The sequence below is a fragment of the Numenius arquata genome, chromosome 8 (genome assembly GCF_964106895.1).
Source record: "Numenius arquata chromosome 8, bNumArq3.hap1.1, whole genome shotgun sequence".
Taxonomy (NCBI): domain Eukaryota; kingdom Metazoa; phylum Chordata; class Aves; order Charadriiformes; family Scolopacidae; genus Numenius; species Numenius arquata.
In genome coordinates this window covers 58,217,509-58,235,702 of record NC_133583.1, presented here as the reverse complement: position 1 = coordinate 58,235,702, position 18,194 = coordinate 58,217,509, and the positions used below count along the sequence as shown (strand labels likewise).

Genomic DNA, 18,194 nt, shown 5'->3' with positions numbered 1-18,194 from the left:
TACATCCCCTGGCCATCATCGGTTTGCTATGTAGCTGCATAGCTTGTGGTGGCAAGTCACATAGCTCTCTTCCATGTGACAGGTTGGCATCTCTTGGGCCATCCACAGTGACAGAATTGCTCTGCAATGATATTAAGACTCGGACATAACAATTTTTGCACAGAGCTAACTTTATCCCACTTTATCCCGCATGGAAGTTACTTGGGCAACCACAGCATAGATGCAGAAGTTGGCCGTCGGGATTCTGCCTGAACACATCCACCCACAGATGATTTTGGTAATCTGTTTACACGCAGTTGAAGAATTCTGGCTTAGGTGACGAAATCACTTTCATAAATGTTTTGCTGAGCATAAGCTCCATCATTTGTTGCCAGGCTATGGCACAGGTTTACCAAACCCAGAGACCTGGAAAGGTACTAAACTCTAGAGACTCCCATTTAGTTATGAGAATGGCAACAGAATGAATCAAAGCAAACCAAAATTTTCCAGCTATATCTATCTAGGATGTGTAACCAAAAAAACATATTCAAAGCCATCAGGCAACAATTTTGCAGTGTAAGATGCTGCAAGATAAGAATTCTGTGGAGCCAGGCAAGGTCGAAAAAGACAGACAGAAAGGCAGGTATCATCCAAACCAGAAAAAATCATGCAAGAGAATCAAAGGGTTCTGGGCACTGCCCAGAGCATAAACTTATGTCCATTGAGTGGCCTGTAGTGGGAAAGTTGAAACACAACATGTATTCACTTTTGCCCAAGTTGGTTTCTTTCATGTTGGCTGTAGTAAGGACATGTTTTTAAGTCATTTGTGTCCCCTCACTGCCTTTAGCCTCATGGGAGCTACGTGTAAAGGGTGACTGCTCGCCGGACTAGAGCTCTGGCAGAGGAACCTATTCAGCTCGCAGGGCCTGAGGGGTCTCAGAGGAGTTTACACCCAGGAGATAATAATTGAGATGCTGAGAGAGAAGACAACGATATTGCTTATTTACACACCACAGTAACATTAAGAACGCAGGTCCAGCAGCTCAGCAAGGTTCCCAGTGCAGCAGACCCACAGAGGACACGTATGACAACATTAAAAATCTTTTTGCATTTGTTGCTTATTCTGCACTTGATAATACCACAAACTTGTGTGACAAAAATCAAACCAATCAATCACAACGACAACACCACCCTCAAGTAATAATTACCAGAATTAGAAACATAGAGACAGTATTCATCAACGTGCAGACTGGGATCTGACATTTCTGATGATGATTTGGAGCTAGTATTCCAATTCAATCCCTGCTTTAGTTATTTTCCAGACAAAACATTCAGTACAACCAAAAAGCAGGAGAAATAGATTTTTAGGGACAACTCTTAGCTATTATTCCAAATAGTAACCCTTATGAGAAGGGTGAATGACATGCATGCAGAACTATTTCTAATTTTCTCAATTTTCCATAAAACATTAACTGGTCTATAAACTACAGACCAAACAAGGCTTGTGATTAATGCCCAGTAGAGAAACCACATTACTAGGGCAGCTCGATTGCCTCATCTCTGCAAATATTTCACGTGAGTTATGTGATGGGACTATATACTGCACAACCTGGCTTTATATCTAACAAGAATTGGAAGAAAACCGGACTGAGATTATTAAACATTTCCACTGTTAGATTTGTTTATTCCAAGCTAAGTAAGGAAAGGTATTTGAAAATTTTTTAGATCTTATGATTTTTAATGAAAGAATATGATGAATCACAACAATTTTAGTTACTCAACTTGTACTTAATTGATATTTAAGGGTATAAAGAGAAATTCATCTGGATCAGTGCTTCCAGCCTTGGGAGCCAAAGGCTCAACTTGCACAAACCAGCTTATTAACCATCAACTTCCATCGCTATGTTGATTTTTACTGTCTGAAGATCTAGGCTAAGACTTGTATTTAGACACTTAAATAAGCACTCTGGTTTTCAAAAAAGAAAAACCAAAGACCCCCATTTCCCATAGGTTTCTGACTCAGGAACTAAGAACATGAAGCCAGCTGTTCAGGTATCCAAAGGTGGGCTTGAATACCTACCCTTAGGAAGGTTGGCCCTAGTCTTTTAGTGTCTATAATTAAGAATGCTAGCAAATGTGCATACAGGTGAGAGACACCTCTTCACACAAAGGACAGTAGGTACTTAGATACAGAAGAAGAACGGAATATGCCTGCTCTGCATGTTCATGTTCTTAATTTCCTAAAAGTAGGGAACAAGAGAGTTCTTGAAGTCAGCACTTTGTCTCTAAAAACATCACATCAGCTCCTTAAGGATGCTTCAAAAGCTGAGAACTGGACATGACTTTACTAGGTATGTTCCTCATTCAAGGGGGATGGACCACATACTCAAACATTTACCGCTTTAAAACTAATCCACCACCAGAAACTATAATGCAGGGTTTGAGGGCTTCCCCTCTTAACAAAAGCATCTTGGTTGTTAAGAGCTGAACACATCAATTAAAATGTTGCTTAAAACTAACAACAACAACAAAAATCAAATTTAACAGAAAAAAACCTGGTTTACTCAGCTGTATTTTATTTTACCTTTTAAATTGCAATAGATCAGGCAAGAGGTCACAGGCTGCACTTGTATAAGCAGCTTTTCTGGAGGGCTGCCACCAGAAGCCAGTTTGAAGTTGCATTTCTGAGAAAACCTTCTGACAATGGATGCTGTGGGCCATAACTAACTCGCTGTACCCCTTAACAGAGCAACAGACTCTATGCCGTGGCCCACTTTTAGAAAACAGCCAGGTCCAGCATCTTCATCTGAGCTGACTGTGGGTATTTGATGCTGGTTTTCAATATGCTGCATCAGTTTTCAGCCAATGGTATGTATGGTATTGGTACGTCTTAGGGTACAGCCACATGAATAAATTATTATGGGCAAAAGTAGGAGGTCAGTTGCCCGGCAAAACCACCTCTACTCATCATCTTTCTGTGGCATATTGTGTGGCAGATCCCAGGGACCTCGCACATTCCACAGGAAACCAGGGCCAGGAGCATTACTGCAGAGTTGCTGACATCGTGCAAATACACACTATAGATTACTCAGTTAATTTCTTCATCTGCCTGTACTCTTATTACTTGATCATGCAAAAGGATTTAAAATGTCACTCTTTTTTTTATTTTAACACTCATCTCATGAAAGCAGCTTGCAATGATATCAGCCTTCAAATATTAACCAGCAAAGCCGGACAACTGAGATTTGTTTTAAAAAGAATAATATTTTTCACATTCTGAAATTTTGCCATTTTCCCGAGGGGAAAATACGGTACCTACCTCTCCTACTGCAAACTTTTGACTTCCTCTCTTTGCACTCAAAACTCCAAACTCAAAAGCAGAATATAAAAAAACATGAAAATTATATTGGAAGCAAAATGCCCTCCATTTTGTTTGCCTTACTATTATCTATTTTAAAATGGTGAAATGTTAATAAAATACCATTTCTCTGCCAAAAAAAAAGTATTTTTATAAATTCCTTTTTCAGCCAGGAAAAGACGTTAGTAAAATGAGAGACAGAGAGACAGACAGAGAGAGAGAAGAAAATTTCAAGCATGATTAAATCAAATAGGCGGAGTACCAGAGTGTGTGCTCCAGTTCAGAAATGATACTGAAATCCAAACATGGGACAATACTTAGTCACCAAACTGTCACAAGGCTACCAGCAATGTCCTTGGAGCTCCTTCCCATTCAAACAAATCTTCTCCAAGCTCTACATACGTACTGTCCCCCCAAAATTTTTGATAAAAGCATAGGAGACACCCTACCACCTAGATTCTTATTATCTCTCTGCGTGCCATAATGAAGGAGTTGTGAGGAGGATTAGAGATATCACAAACATGAGATCAATGACCCACTGTTTAAAAGCAGATGATGCACCACAGAAAAAAAGTGCAAGAAAGTGTTAGGAGATGCAATGCATCTCTCAGCCACCTCAGCTTATCTCTGCTCAGGAGCACTCTGGCCACGGAAGCTGAGAGAGCCACATCTGAACAATGTGTTCTTAAAATCACGTTTCGGTTCTTTGCTGAATTGTGCCTGCTGTTGGCAAAAGATAGGAGTTGTAACAGGACATGAGTCTTTGGAAGTTGGCCACTTAAAGGCATAAGCTAGAAGAGTAGCATGGCTTAATGGTATCGGTATCAGGAGCATTAACTAATCACCCAACCATGTTACCTGTAGCCACTTTGTGAAACAAAAAATTAGAGAGGGGAAACATAAAAATCAGTGTTCTGGAACAGATACAAACTTCTCAACCTGTGAGATCCACAGAGAGCTGGTAGATCCCTGCCAGCAATCTCCTGACCATCAAGTGATGACTTTACTGACCCACTGGGAGCAGCAGACTCTCATGTTTGCATTCATGAGGGTAATCCATCCATGAAGCACTAAAAACCTGTGACTCACATGTATGAATTAGGGTCACCCACCTCACGTGTGATGGAAGAGAATGGCAGCTTGGCGTTGGGAAGCTCTGCCATCTTGGAAGTTGGATTCTGAGACTCCTGTTACAACGGAGCAAGTCCTGAACACTGGTCAGGTAAAACTGAAACCAATGACCAGAAAATCTTAGCAATAAGATCTATCCTTTGAACTGAGCAGCAGGCAAAAAGACCAAGATGATAGAAAAATACTCCTGAGATCAATGTGCTGGAAAGGCTGCTTGGGATCCAAGAGATGATCTTCTAAAAGATATCATAAACTAAAAGGTGTTAGAGAGATACATGCACTTGTTTTCTTTGTAAGAGAATGATGCTGTTTTCTTTGTAGAAAGAAGAGTTTTATGAGTAACTGTCAGATAGTTGAGACACTGGACTCAAGAACCTTCCCCAGAAAGGGGCTGGAGCAAGTGGATCAAACAGCTTCTGTATCAGTACAAGTGGAGGCCAGGAGGGCCCAGGAGTAGTTTCAGATTAACAGTTAGGTCATTCAGAGTCATAGATGAAATAATTCTCCAGGAGATCACAACGGGAGCAGAGCACAGCTCTAGAACTGTCCCTGGGTTTGCTCTCCCCAGACACAGAAAAACAAGACTGGTGTCCTCAACAGAAAATCTGCACCCCTGTAAGTTTTTATTCCTTGGGTGTGAGGTTAACCTCCTGTGTTTATTCCAGGAGGCAAACTTGGAACTAAGCCTGGGACAATTGAGAGTTTCAGCTCTGGAAGAAGTTAAATAAGAATGAATTCATGGGTAATCTTTCCAGACTCATTCAGCATTCACCATTCCATCTGACTAAATCAGAGATGCAAGGACTTCAAATGTCTTATCAGGGACCTTGACTGAATGCTCAGCTTTGAAAGAAAACCTTTAGTAGATGACTTTTGACTGTTCCAAGCTTGAATGTTCACATACATTTACTTCTGCCTTTTATCAGTATCCATTAACACTAAGCATGTTTTACATTTCAGCTTGGGAAAGTATACAACAGGCACACAGTAGCATATCATCCTTTTCTTTGTATTTCCAAAGGTCAAGGTTTCTTACATAAATTGGCAAAAAAAAGACCTTTCATCTGTTAAATTGTTTTCAAGATCCAAAATAGAGAAAAAAAAAAAAAAGCCCACAGTCGTGATGGATTCAGAAGCTTTTTGCTAAGCACTTAAGCACTAGCAGTTCTGCATTGATTTATTTTATTGTTTTATTTAGTGAAATGTCTGGATACAGATACACAGATTAACCTTTTTCTTTTTGCTCATATTTACTGTGTCGCCTTCCTTGAAATGGGAACTACAAGTGTTTTGATAAATGGGCTGAAAGGTTGTCTGGTTACACCATAGCTTCTACTTGTGTCCTCGGCTGAAATGCTATTATGTACCCTTCTAAAGCAATGCTGCTCCATGACTCACAGCAGTTACTTCTGTGCCTCTCATAACAATAGCTCACTGGGGATATAGGGCCTCAAATGAGCTAGAACAATTTATACCACCCATTTATTTTTACTTCTCTTCCAATGATAGATACTCACTGTCACAAAATGCCAGTTTATGTGACGATTATAAATCTTCCAGCACAGACAACTAACTGCAGGCCGTTTTAAATATTCACTTTGTAACACTACAATTTGCTGCTATGGTAAATTAAATTCCTGAAAGCTCTTCTCAATGTTTAAAAAAATAAGATCAAAAAGCCAAACCAAAGATCCATATAACCTGTTGTTAATAGTAACCAGTAATAGATGGCTTAGGGAAGAGCATAGGAATAGGGTAAACATACAATAATTCTTCCCCAGAATGTCCTCCCAGCCTCCGGTGAGTTGAGGTTCAAGCAAATTCCTGTTCTTACTTCAAATCAATACAAGAGACCAAGTCTTCCAAAGTGACTGAGATTGCAAACAAAACACATTTTTTCATGAATGTTAGCAATCTCTCAGTAAAAAGCTCCATTTTTGCATTAGAAAATAATTTCCTATAATGTTGACTTGTAGATCAGTGTAAGTCTTTTACAAGAACAGTGGACACTTTTTAAGTGTCTCTGAATTATTCCTTTAGCTCACAGCCCTTCAAATTCAGTTCTGGTTCCTAAACAAACACGCCTCAGACACCACTTGCAGCACTATCTTATTTTACAAGACCAGTAAAACCTCATCCCAACCTGAAAGATTGGGAACTGTGCATCGGAAGAGCTGTGTCACAAATACCACTGGATGCTGCACCTCACTCACCGGATACAGAAACAACCCCACCTCCAAATAATACTTAAGCAAACCCCACCAAGGTTCCCAGCCGAACTCTGTGTATTCCAAGGCATGGCCAGTCCTTGTCACTATGGCTAGAAGACACCAGTGTGACCTGCTGGGCCAGCATAGGAACAGAGGGTCTCCATAAAAGGTTTCTAGCACCGACGTTTTCCCAAAAAGCTGGTGGCAGAACTGTCAATTGTAGGAAGATATGAGCTATCCTGTCTCATACCCTTTCCTGGAGACTGTATCGTAAGATCCTTGTCCTCTTTCAAAAAGTATTTTCATAGTTCTCTCCAATATGCATACTAAGGAGTCCAAATCTTGATAATCCAAATCCAGTCAATTCATTGTACCAGATGTTGACAATCCTGAAGAACTTGGAGCTTAGTAGCTGATGTGACAGAAATTCAAGCAAGCGTAGGAAAGAAATCTCACGTAAGGCATTTAAACAGGAAACTTGAGGGGTTTTTTGCAGGTAGGTATTCTTCCAGCCTTTATTATTTATGGGGGGAGAACTGTTCTTCAAAACCTGCAGTTCTTACTGCAATCAATGGGCAATACCAAGGAAAACCAAAATAGTTCAAATGAGTTCTGGTGTATTTATCCACTCTGGATGCTCTTCCTACATACCTTAAGGCCTTTATTATTTATTTATTGCACAATACAGTCAATTTTAGATTTATTTTAGTGAAGGCCACTACCAACAATAGTATCGTACTTACAGGTAAAATAAATCTTCTGCAATACCCCAGAGTTACTGGAAGCAGGATTACATTATATGGGATATGCTATCACACACTACTTTAAACATATTTTTAAACATTTGAATAACTAAATGGGTAAATCCTGAGAACCCTACTTGGTGTTTATTCAGCCCTTACTTACTGAGAAAAACTCCCGAGGACAGAGTAAACACTGAGAGAGGACCTCAGGCCTTCACCCACACTTATAAACAATGAACTCAGCACAAACTGTGATTCCCGGCTGACGCTGGGAGAAAAGCAGCAGCTAACGCTTCTCCTCATTTTGCTTCCAGAACGATTATATGAGAAGAGATTTACTCTCTCCCTAATAAAACTTGTCCCATCTACAATCTTCCCCCACCCACAGCTGGAGCAGCAACAGGAAACTTAGATAAAGAACTACTGATTCACGAGAGGCTGAATAAAACTGGAAATGGAGAAAAAAAGCCTTAGTAAGAGGCCTATTGCCCAAATACTGATGGAGTTTGCCTGACTGGGGGATTTGTTGCTGTTAGAAAAGTGAAAATATACTTAGAAATAGCACTGCATCTGTACCACCTTGGACCATGTAGTCCTTAATACCCAGAACTCACATATCCCACTGTTCATTAGAAAAACCTCCGCCTGCACAGCTTCAGTTTCATGCTCATATTGCAACAATCTGACAGAATCGTACAGCAAACCAGCAACACTAAACAAAATCTGGGATTTTGACTCCCAAATCCACGCTACTCATTGCAAATATGGCTAATTCCAAAATTTTAAAACTAACAGAAAACTATTAAGTTGTTTTTCATACAATTATTGTATTCCCTTGAAAATTCTATTTAATTGTTTCAGGGCCCAGACATAGCCCAACTGATGACCAAGGACATCCCTTACCATATCTCATTTCATTTGTATGTTAGTCATTCTTTTACAGTTCGGTTAAGTTCTTGTAAGAAAAGGAGAACAAAAAGGAGTCCTTTTTGTTCACCATGAGATCTAGACACACAGAAAGCAGGCTGTTTTATAAATTCATGCCTACTCACAAAAAGATAAACAAGGGATCTGGAAAGGCCATTCATTATACATAAATATGCTTGTGATGTGAGAGAAATCCTCTGTCCAGCTATCCCCAAATCCAAGCACTCCAGGAAGACATTTGGGTTTGCTCAAGACTGTGCTTCAGGCTAATACATTCTTCTGGGTCTAGAGAGGAGCAATCAGATTTGGTTTGTTCGTAGCATTGAGGAGAGTATTGTACCTGTCAAATCTGATACCATCACTTTGACTAATATAGAACAGGAAAGACAAAAATCTTCTGTTGCAACGAAGGGCTGCTGCTGATGGACTTTCATGAACAAAAACAAGAATAATGATACATAAAGATCAAATCAAAATGAAGTTGCTTTATCCTCAATGGAGTGATGCTATGCAATCTGAATACCAATGAAGGAAAATAATCTTGCAACTTTCCTAGCTACAGAATCCAGAATACAATCTCCTTCCTAACAACAGAAGAAATAAGATCCCCAAACTGTATTAAAATATACAACTGTTATAGTCAGGAAGTAAAGGTGCAAGGTGTTACTTCTTAGAGCCAGATCTACTAACAGGTAACCCTCAATCCCACTCTGCTTTAAGGAGAGAGGCCCAAATTAGGCACCCAATATTTCCAGAAGCCAGAGCAAATAAATCTTACTAGTATCAAGGTAAGGACGTAAGCAGCTCAGTCCTTCTTGCTCACTCTTTCTATGGGAAAAGGAGTGAGGAAGAGGAGAGGAGCCCTATTAGCAGTCAGACCTGGAGGAAGCCTTTATATCCACTGTGCTCACATTAAAACGAATAGAAAATCCAAGGAAGAAAGAAAATCCAAGGATCTCTGGTTTACATACTGTTTATCATACAGTGCAATACACTATTGTCTGTAGCATGTAAATGCTGTCATTTCTGAACACAGAAGAACTTTGCAACATACAAGGCAAAATTTCCAACTAAGATGTCATACACAATTAAAAACCTACTAAACTATGAAGTGCCTCAGTCTCCCACCTAATAAAGCTGGAATAACGGTTCCCGCTCTCTTAGCCCATTCATTCACTGTTGCAAAGAACCCCAAGACCAGCAAAGAGGAGACACTGCAGAAGGGCTTAGTGTCACAGATCCGACACCCTCATCCATGGCTCTGTGTCACACAGGGCAGTTCGCCGTTAACCGCAGTATGAAAACCACCGCGTCTGTTGGCATTTTCAAAGTGAGTGTTTTCACTGACATCAGGGAGACATCTCTAGAATATCAGCCTTCGTGTAGAATCCAAGCAGAATATTTTTCAAAGCATTTGCACCGTCCACATCTATTCTTTGAGTCTTTGAACTCAAATGATCTAACAAAAGGGAAAGAGTCGACTGCACGGTTTTCTGGACGTGTCCCTAAGCATTATCTAGTTGGTGTACAACGGAGATTGTATTGCTTTCAGCTACATTCCCCCAAACAGGTTGATTACCAGCAAAGCCATGGGGTGCGAAACTTGGATGTCTCTGACAGGCATTCACTAAATGGGAACGTTCCATTCTCCCAGTCACTAAGGCATACCTGAGCTTTGAATTATGTCAGGCCAGGAACAAAGGCATCTTGCTCATAAGAAAAACTTTTAATAACTCATTTACTGAGAAAGCCTCCCTTTCATCTCTGCCAAGCTTTAGGAAAGGCTGGGAGGCAAGCAGAAATAAACATTATACAGACTCACCACTGCTGGCTCTAAAGTAAACTCTCCAACTTCCTATTTACATTTCAAGATCTTAAGCTTTGTGGTTTACTAGTTCTGCAAGTAAGTGCTTTGGGTTTTGGAGGCTGCCTGCACATGATCTCCCACCAGTACTGAAGTCTTCCTAGCTTTTATTAATATAATAAGGAGGTCAGAAAAGCAACAATCTTTTATATACCCTGCTAGCAGAAATATTTTAGTTCTCGCCTTTTAAAAACAAAACAAAGCAAACAAAGCATACAATGTCAAATTAATGCCAGCAAAGGGGATATTACAGCTTTGTTTGTTTCTTTTTCAAACCAAGGATGCTAGAACACAGAACGAGACGGTCTCATTAAAAAAGGGTGTGGAGGACTTCTTTGAGGGACAAGTAGAAGGCGGCAATTTTATGGATATATAACCCTTTCTAAGGCCATGGGCTGAAAAAGCACCTAAATAGACTCTGTGACCTTTTCCTCAGAAGGCTAAATCTGTGTGCGCTAAGGACAGGCAACCTGTAACAACAGTCGTGAAGTAAATATGGTTTTCATTTCATGCAGCCCTCTCCGAATGTAAAACGTCTTCATTAGTTGGGAAGTCAGCACTGTGACTGCTGCCAAATGCAATATATAAGCCAGCAGAACTGAACTGAATGAGGACAGAGCGAGGGAGAGGTTCCTGCGATCCTAATTTATTTCTCCCATTTAAAAGACACTGGCTCTGTGACTCACGTGCAGAACAGGCCTTACAGAAGAGTAGAATATTAAAAACCCAAGAGGGCAGGCGCTTATCAATTTCATAAAGCTCGCACAGATCATTTCAAAAACTTCTCTAGGCTGCCCTAGCTTCAATTGGGTTTTAGTTTTTTTATTTATTTTGTTGTTTGGATTTTTTTTCCCTGCTGCATTCCTCCTCCTTCTCCCCGCTCGCCTGACCCTCCCAAACCCAGCCCCTTTCCCCTGGTCAGGAGAAGGACAAATCGCTGCCTTTGCTAAACCCTGGGTCAGGGCCAGTTGGCACTCGGACGCGTTGCCCTGGGCTTCTGGCTCCGTCCCCTCGGAGACTGCACGTTTCACGTCAGGGATGCATGTGCAGCGGTGACTGAAGAGTGCGAGGCTGAAGTGCCGCACGCAGTCCTCCGACTCGCTCTCCCGAAACACATCGCTCGGTGCCATCCCACTAGATTAAATATAGCTGGCAACGCCAAGTACCAGCCTAGTTAGTCCCCGCAAATTTTCCCCTCATCACAGACGATTTCAAGCAGCTGAGGAGTCCCTGTGTAGTAATTACTCAAAAGTCTGCTGCTTTAACAACGTGGCATGTTCTGAAGAGGAGACTCTCGTATCAGAGCCAAAATATACTGAATCCACTTGCTGGTCTGGCTCCCACCGAGATTACAGAGATCAGGCCATGAGAACACTTCGAGCCAGCGTGTCTCTGCAGCCTCCACTCCAGGATGTACTGCAAAGGACACGTACTGTGCATGCTTTGGGGGTGGAAACGTGCTTTACACTCTATTTGTGTGAACAAAGCTGGCAGCTTGGGCGGATATTGTGGAGCAAAGAAGCTCTATTGTGTTTGCCAGTCATCACGAGAATCAAATGAACAAATTTAGAATAAGCAAATTGGGCTGAAGTTCCTTTAGAAGAAAACAGTCAAAGACTAGTCAGGCTTGGTAAAAGAGTATGGGATATTCTTCCTGAAATAATTCATAGTAAACACTGGGACAGAAAAATGATCTGCCCTTTTTGCTGTTTGTGTAGTTGCTCATGCTCTGTCTTTTAGATCATGTAGTAAATCTGAAGAGACAGAAAATAAATTACTTGTGTCTCTCCAATTTAAAAAAAAAAGAATGACTAAATTATAAGCTTCCAACCACATACACATTATCACCCGGGGAAAAGAATTGCACACCAAGCCAGGTGAGTCAGTTCCCAATGACAAGAGTCAGAGTAGCAACAAAAACAGATGCAAAGGAAGAGACTCCATCTCAACCTGAAAAGATTCCCTGACAACCCCCAAAAAGAAGTTTTGGGGACAGAGAGCTGCTAAAGAAGAAGGAATGACTGAAGCAGCACACAGACCACATAAGTGAAGACAGAAAAAGCTATCAGAGACTCTGGATAGGAAGGAACATAAACCTTGTACATTTGGGACTCAAAATGCCAACAAATTCACCCTCCCTGCCTCAGTAAGCTGAAATCACGCCAGACGATGTTCCCATCAGAGGCTTCTCTGCCTACTTCCTTCAGCTGTGAATCCAAAAAGGTGTTAGAGCAAGAATGACAAATATTTTCATGATGGAACAACTGTTGTGGGACAAGTGCAAAGCAGAACGCTGATCTCTAAATGAGCCTATTTCTCTACAAAATAGACAGAAATGAGAGTTTATACACATTTGATGAACGGGGCTATTTTATGTGGATCTCTCCTACTTTATTCAATATGCATAAATAGCACATATCCTGTACACATACAAGATTAGCAAGGACCCCATAGAGCAGACAAGAAAAAGCAAAGATGGGGCATTGCAAAAGAAGATCCCTGCCCTCTCTCACAATGGGCTTCAATAGTTCTGAATCTTGCAGCTCTGTCCTCCTTGTCCTCCATAAAAATCCCAGTCTGAGGGAAGAGGCACTATGCCCTAGTGCCTCCGATAACCCTCAGCACTCTCGATATTCACACTCCAGAACTATCATTTATTTCTGCTTACCATTTTAAATTAATTCAAATTCCTTACACAACCTCTGGCTACGAAAAACCAGTCCCAGTCAGGTCCCAGCCTGCTAGGTGTGACAAAAGCTTACTCAAACCTGTAGTCTCTTCGACAAAAACTTTACAGTCTAATGATAAATTTTGAGAAAAAAGAAGATGTTTTATTATGTGAATTTAGTGCCCACAAAAAGAATGCTATGCTGATATCAGGTATGGGAAACTGCAAGACTTATCTACCAGGAAGAAGCAGCAGTACTGCTAGATCACCTGCTCCAAGGAATACTAGGAAATTTCTGTGTACAAGTGCCCTGTCACATAGCTTGTTCGTGTTATGGTTTTGCTGTTTGCTAACTGGTACCCGAGAGTTAAATCAATTCTCAGTGGTTTTACACATCTGCAAAAGGGCAAGCGTGTTTGTGTTCAGGGCTGGGACAAGATAATACAGACCTCTGTACCTGAAATCCCCCCGATCACATAAAGGTTTCAGAAGAAAACAAAGGATTTTTGAAACCTTTAAAACATCCCATAAAACCCATAAGACACTGGCAGGAAGACAGGCTTTTAGGGGAACCAATTACCTTGTTCCCAGAAGTTAGGGCATGTCTGTTAGACCCATGCAAAGACCCATCCCTACTAGTTAGGAATAACACGCAGGCTCCTATTTCAATGCCTCAAACCTGCTGCTATTTTCCTGTGAAAAACTACTCACACATTTTGTGTAGTCGTCATGGCTACATGAGGAAAGTCTCCTAAAAATTCCAAAACCAAATGTGGGTGCTGGAGCTTGGAGAGCCCGTCTGCAAAGCACGATGACACGCAGCAGCCCCCTCAGAAAAGTCACCCACCCAGTATCTGTCACTTGAAATACCTGCACCACAAAGACAGCTCAAACCCACAGCAAATGAATCTCAGCCCCAAACTAAGGGACAATCCTTCACAAGGAAAAGGGCAGCTTATTTGCCATTCCAAATGCAAATTCTGCCAATGACTTTTGCTAGGGCAAAGGAAGCAGCAGAGAATCATGTAAAATGAATAACTGTCCAAAAATATTCAGAAAACCATCTTTTCTTTTCATTTTCCTCATGGATAATGGATGAGCCCTGAGGTAGCAGTGACTTTCGGCAACTACCAACTCAGACCTGGACTTGGATCAGTAACCTAATTACAACTTGCTTTTTGTTTCTTTCATGAGCTATTCAAGTATCTCAACAGAAACACAAAATGCTTTGTGTGTGTCTGATTACCCCAAACTGTCAGTGGTTAATTCCAAAAGCGCATCCTCACTTAAAAATGGTGGTTCTACCACAAATTAAACTATTACAGCCATGAGTAAAATTAGGTTTTACATTTGTACTTTCTAAAATATCAAAGGCATGATTAGCAAAGTCTTTTGTTCAAGATCTCTAGAGTCCTTGAGGTAATGAAAATTGGGTCATGGAGAAGTTTCTCTTGAAGTTTAAAGTAAATGCTGTGTTCGAGCAGTACCTGCTCCCGTGACTCATGGAGTTTTCGGTCTAGAGAATGGAAACACTGTACCAACACACATACACCGACAGTAGTACCCCTGCCCCCACCAAAAAAAAGGAGGAAGGTGGGGGGGGGGGGGAAGAAAGAAAGGCACAGCAGATGATTTTGAACAGTTTCCTGTTACGATCCCTTGAAAGAAATCCAACCATACTTTCACCCTGCTTTCTGTTTTCTGAATTTCTCCTGACAGTTGGCTCTTTCGTTTGCCAGAACCACAACAAAGGACGGCCTTGAGTTTCCACACAGGCCATTTTCTCCCTCTCTTGTCTCTGATCATCTCACAAAGGTATTATTGTTGCTGGCTCACTGGGGCTCAGTGCACCTGAGGCAGATCAAAGGCAGTTTTTAATGCCCGCCTGACCACACAGGTCTCTCTCCCACTGCATTAAATTAAACTCGATGATTAATCTCTGTAGCCCTGAGGGTCCCTTGGTGCACACGGAGAGAGAAAAATATATATTTCTATCAAAACACAAGTATAATATACTTTCATTTTATAGCCCTAATTAAAAAAAGGAACAGCTAATCTCAGCCAAATGCAGCTGCATATAGGTCTCATTAAAACACAAATACAACTGCTCTGTGTGCTCTGTATTCACTTCATGCGCTCTATGCAGGTAATAGATAAAAGAAGGGTAAAACAAAGTCCTTTCACAGATTAAATCCAGAGAAGTTTAGAATTTGCTTATTGTCTGCTGGCTAGAGATTGTTAGACCTCTGAGCAGATGAGTGAAGGAAGGCAGTTAAGGAAATGATTATAAAATGCTGAGTAGTTACATTAAACAAAAATCTACTTAAATCTCACCAAGAACTGCACAAACATCTATTCCTGAGTTTGCACTCCAGGGATTAAGAGCCTTAAAAGGTTCTACCTTGTCTGTGGTGTGCAGTCTGTGTATGACTTTGAGATTGCTTTAATGGCAGAACATTGATTAACTTCAACATGGACTTTATCATGTCACTTTTGTTACATTAGCACATTTAATGGAGCCACATCTCTCATGGTTGTGGAGTAATGGCACTTTTTACGTGCATAAAGTGTTGATACTGATACGCCGTGCTCTATTTTGGGAAGCAAAACAAACTACAGTTGTGAACTGGGCCTACGTTAACACTTACCAATATATGTATATTAAAAATTAATAAATAACCACACACACACACCCTCCTACAGGGCCGGTTATACTAAAGGAATAACTTAGAGCCAGCTGGCCCATTTCCAGCTGCTCAACATTGCCCCTAGACCTTTTGGGGAAACTCTCTGAGAGTTCCTCAGCACATTTCGGTCAGTATTATGTCTCTGTTAACCCAACTCATTTTAACGATTTAAACTAACTCAGCTAAATGAAACAGTTTAGGAAGAGATCAGACAAACAGCTTCCTCTGAAAGGGCAGATATCTCCATCAAAAAAAATGGAAATAATAGAAGTAGTGGAAGGCTCGAAGGGTGACTTCTTCCCCCAGAGCTGGTATTTGCAGGGTGCCCCACCTGCACCATGATAGACAAAGAGGTACCAGTGTAATTTTTCAGAGACGGAGTAAGCTAAGACTGGTGGAGTTTGAGGTTTGAAACTCTTGTTTAGGAAGGAATCCACGTATATTCCAATCGGTCTACAGGATTTAAGCTTTTGTTAAATGCTCTGCTTCACAATACTGGGATTATTCACATCTTTAAATTCAATCATGTGCTTAAATGCTTTGCTGAACTACAGTCCATGTGACAAGACCACCATTTATTCATGCTCAGGATCACCATGTATTCATGGTGTTACTATGAAGACAAATTAACTTACTCTTAAGCCTGGCATTTCATTATCAGCTTCCTTTCTTTTTCTCTACTGGAGATCACTCTCCATGAAGCATGTTAGTCCTCTCTAAAAACCTCTAGCACTCCCATTGCCATTTCCTCGTTTAGGAAAAATCCAAACTATAATCAGTCTAAATTTAAGACCAAAATTAGTTTTAAATAAAAAATGTGGCAGAAAAGGGTACTTATCTAAATGGAATGCTTTCAGACTCATACATTTTAAAAAGGTATAAATTTCAAAAGCAGACACTAAATTTTAATTGCAATCTCAGAAAAAGCTTTTGTATTAATTCACTGAGAAAAATTAGCAAAGTGAAAATTGCTTATCAGGGTTTTTCTTTCTTTTTAGTCATGATATGTATCATAATTCTATACATCATGACAATTTTCAGAGGTAGAAGGATTTATATTGATTAAGTGAAGAGGTGGGGGGAGAGGGGCTGTGACTGAAGACATGCACTCCTTCTCCAAAGACACTATTCTGTAACACATTAGTGACAGACTTGTCACGGATAATTCAAGCTCAGAGTCCTTGGCTCAGATTTCAGGCTGCTCTTTAAGCCACTCTAGCATCGTGGTTTTTACTTTCCATGTCATTTTTCAGTATTGATTTCTACTACTATTAAAGTTCTTGCTTAATAGCAAATGCATGGTAATATATAATTAATATCCAAAGGTAAAGATAGAGTTACCAGAAAAAATTCAAGGAAAAGGGTGAGAAGGACAAAGGTCATTTTTCCCTTCACAAACATTAGTTAGTATATTTTGTACAAATTAGGATTGCGCATACAACCTACCCCCATGTGGCATGAAGATGTTCCACAGATCATGGCAACTCGGGATGTAATTGGCTGGTTCTCACATGGCAGGTTATGTCCTTTCACATCTGCTCCAATTACTCCTATTAAAATAAAATTAAAATTCTATTTTAAAAGAAGAGCAAGCCAGCTCTCACAAAACAGAGCTTTACCGCACACAAATAAGTGCTGGGTATCTCACAACACGACCACAAATTAAAAAAAAAAAACAAAAAACACAATCTATTTAATCAATAAACAAAGTTATTTCATCAAGTCAGATAAAAATATATTTTTATTCCAGATACATAAGGACACAAGGTGATTTCTTGATTTCTTCTATGTTCATGTTTATCATAATAATTTTTAAATGTTATATTGACTACAACCTAACCTTTATTCTTCTAGGTAGTACAGTAACATGAAGAAAGCAGTGCGGCAGACTGCAGATATGTTTATTTGTTCACAGTTTATCAGGCAGATACTGTATGATGTGTTTTGTCAGGGGATGAGTTGGAGAAAGGGGTAACTTGGCAGGAGACTGGAAGGCTGCCAGTTTTGTTGTCTTGACTGCTGCTGCTGTTCTGTCCATGTCAGACAGAACCATCTGAAGGAAGATTACTCCTTCCCTTAGAGGAACTGTGCTTGGCTCTGAGGAGCTTGTGCGTGCAGGACAGGACAGGGGACAAACTCAGCAAGCACGCAGCCTGCAGCAGAAACATATACCCAGGAGACACCAGAGAGGAGCCAGGAGCTCGCTGACAGAAGTGGGAGACCTACAGCTGAGCTTCAGCGTGCATCACACCAGGCTTAATTCACTTAAGGGGAGGCCAAAGTGGAAAACCTGCCTTCTGCCTTCTCCTCCTCTCCTAGGCTGTGTTCTTTCATCAGGTTGTGCTGCACCCAGCAAAATGCAGCAGCCCAATGAGTAATATCCTTTTGTTTGTCTATTTTTTTTTCTTGAGCATTACTTTTTGATTGGCAAACTGGTCACCAGACTGCGCATGGTCAGTCTGGTGACCAGTTTGCCAATCATTCTAAAATAAATAAATAAATAAATAAATAAATAAATCTCTTTCTCCTCACTGTAGGAGTATCAGGAAAGCACTTGCTGGACATTGTAAAAGATGCCAAGTGTTACCACTGGTTCGTGTGCTACATTTCATTAACACCTTCTTCAT

At 40.6% G+C, this 18,194-nt stretch overlaps 1 protein-coding gene across 1 annotated transcript in view; it reads right to left on the bottom strand.

Moving 5' to 3' along the window:
* The window catches only part of FGGY (FGGY carbohydrate kinase domain containing), a 143,621-nt gene that overhangs the window by 52,685 nt on the left and 72,742 nt on the right, over positions 1-18,194 (bottom strand). The window contains exon 8 of the mRNA XM_074151329.1: positions 17,014-17,117. Coding sequence (XP_074007430.1) covers positions 17,014-17,117 — 104 coding nt within the window. The remainder of the gene's footprint in view (positions 1-17,013; positions 17,118-18,194) is intronic.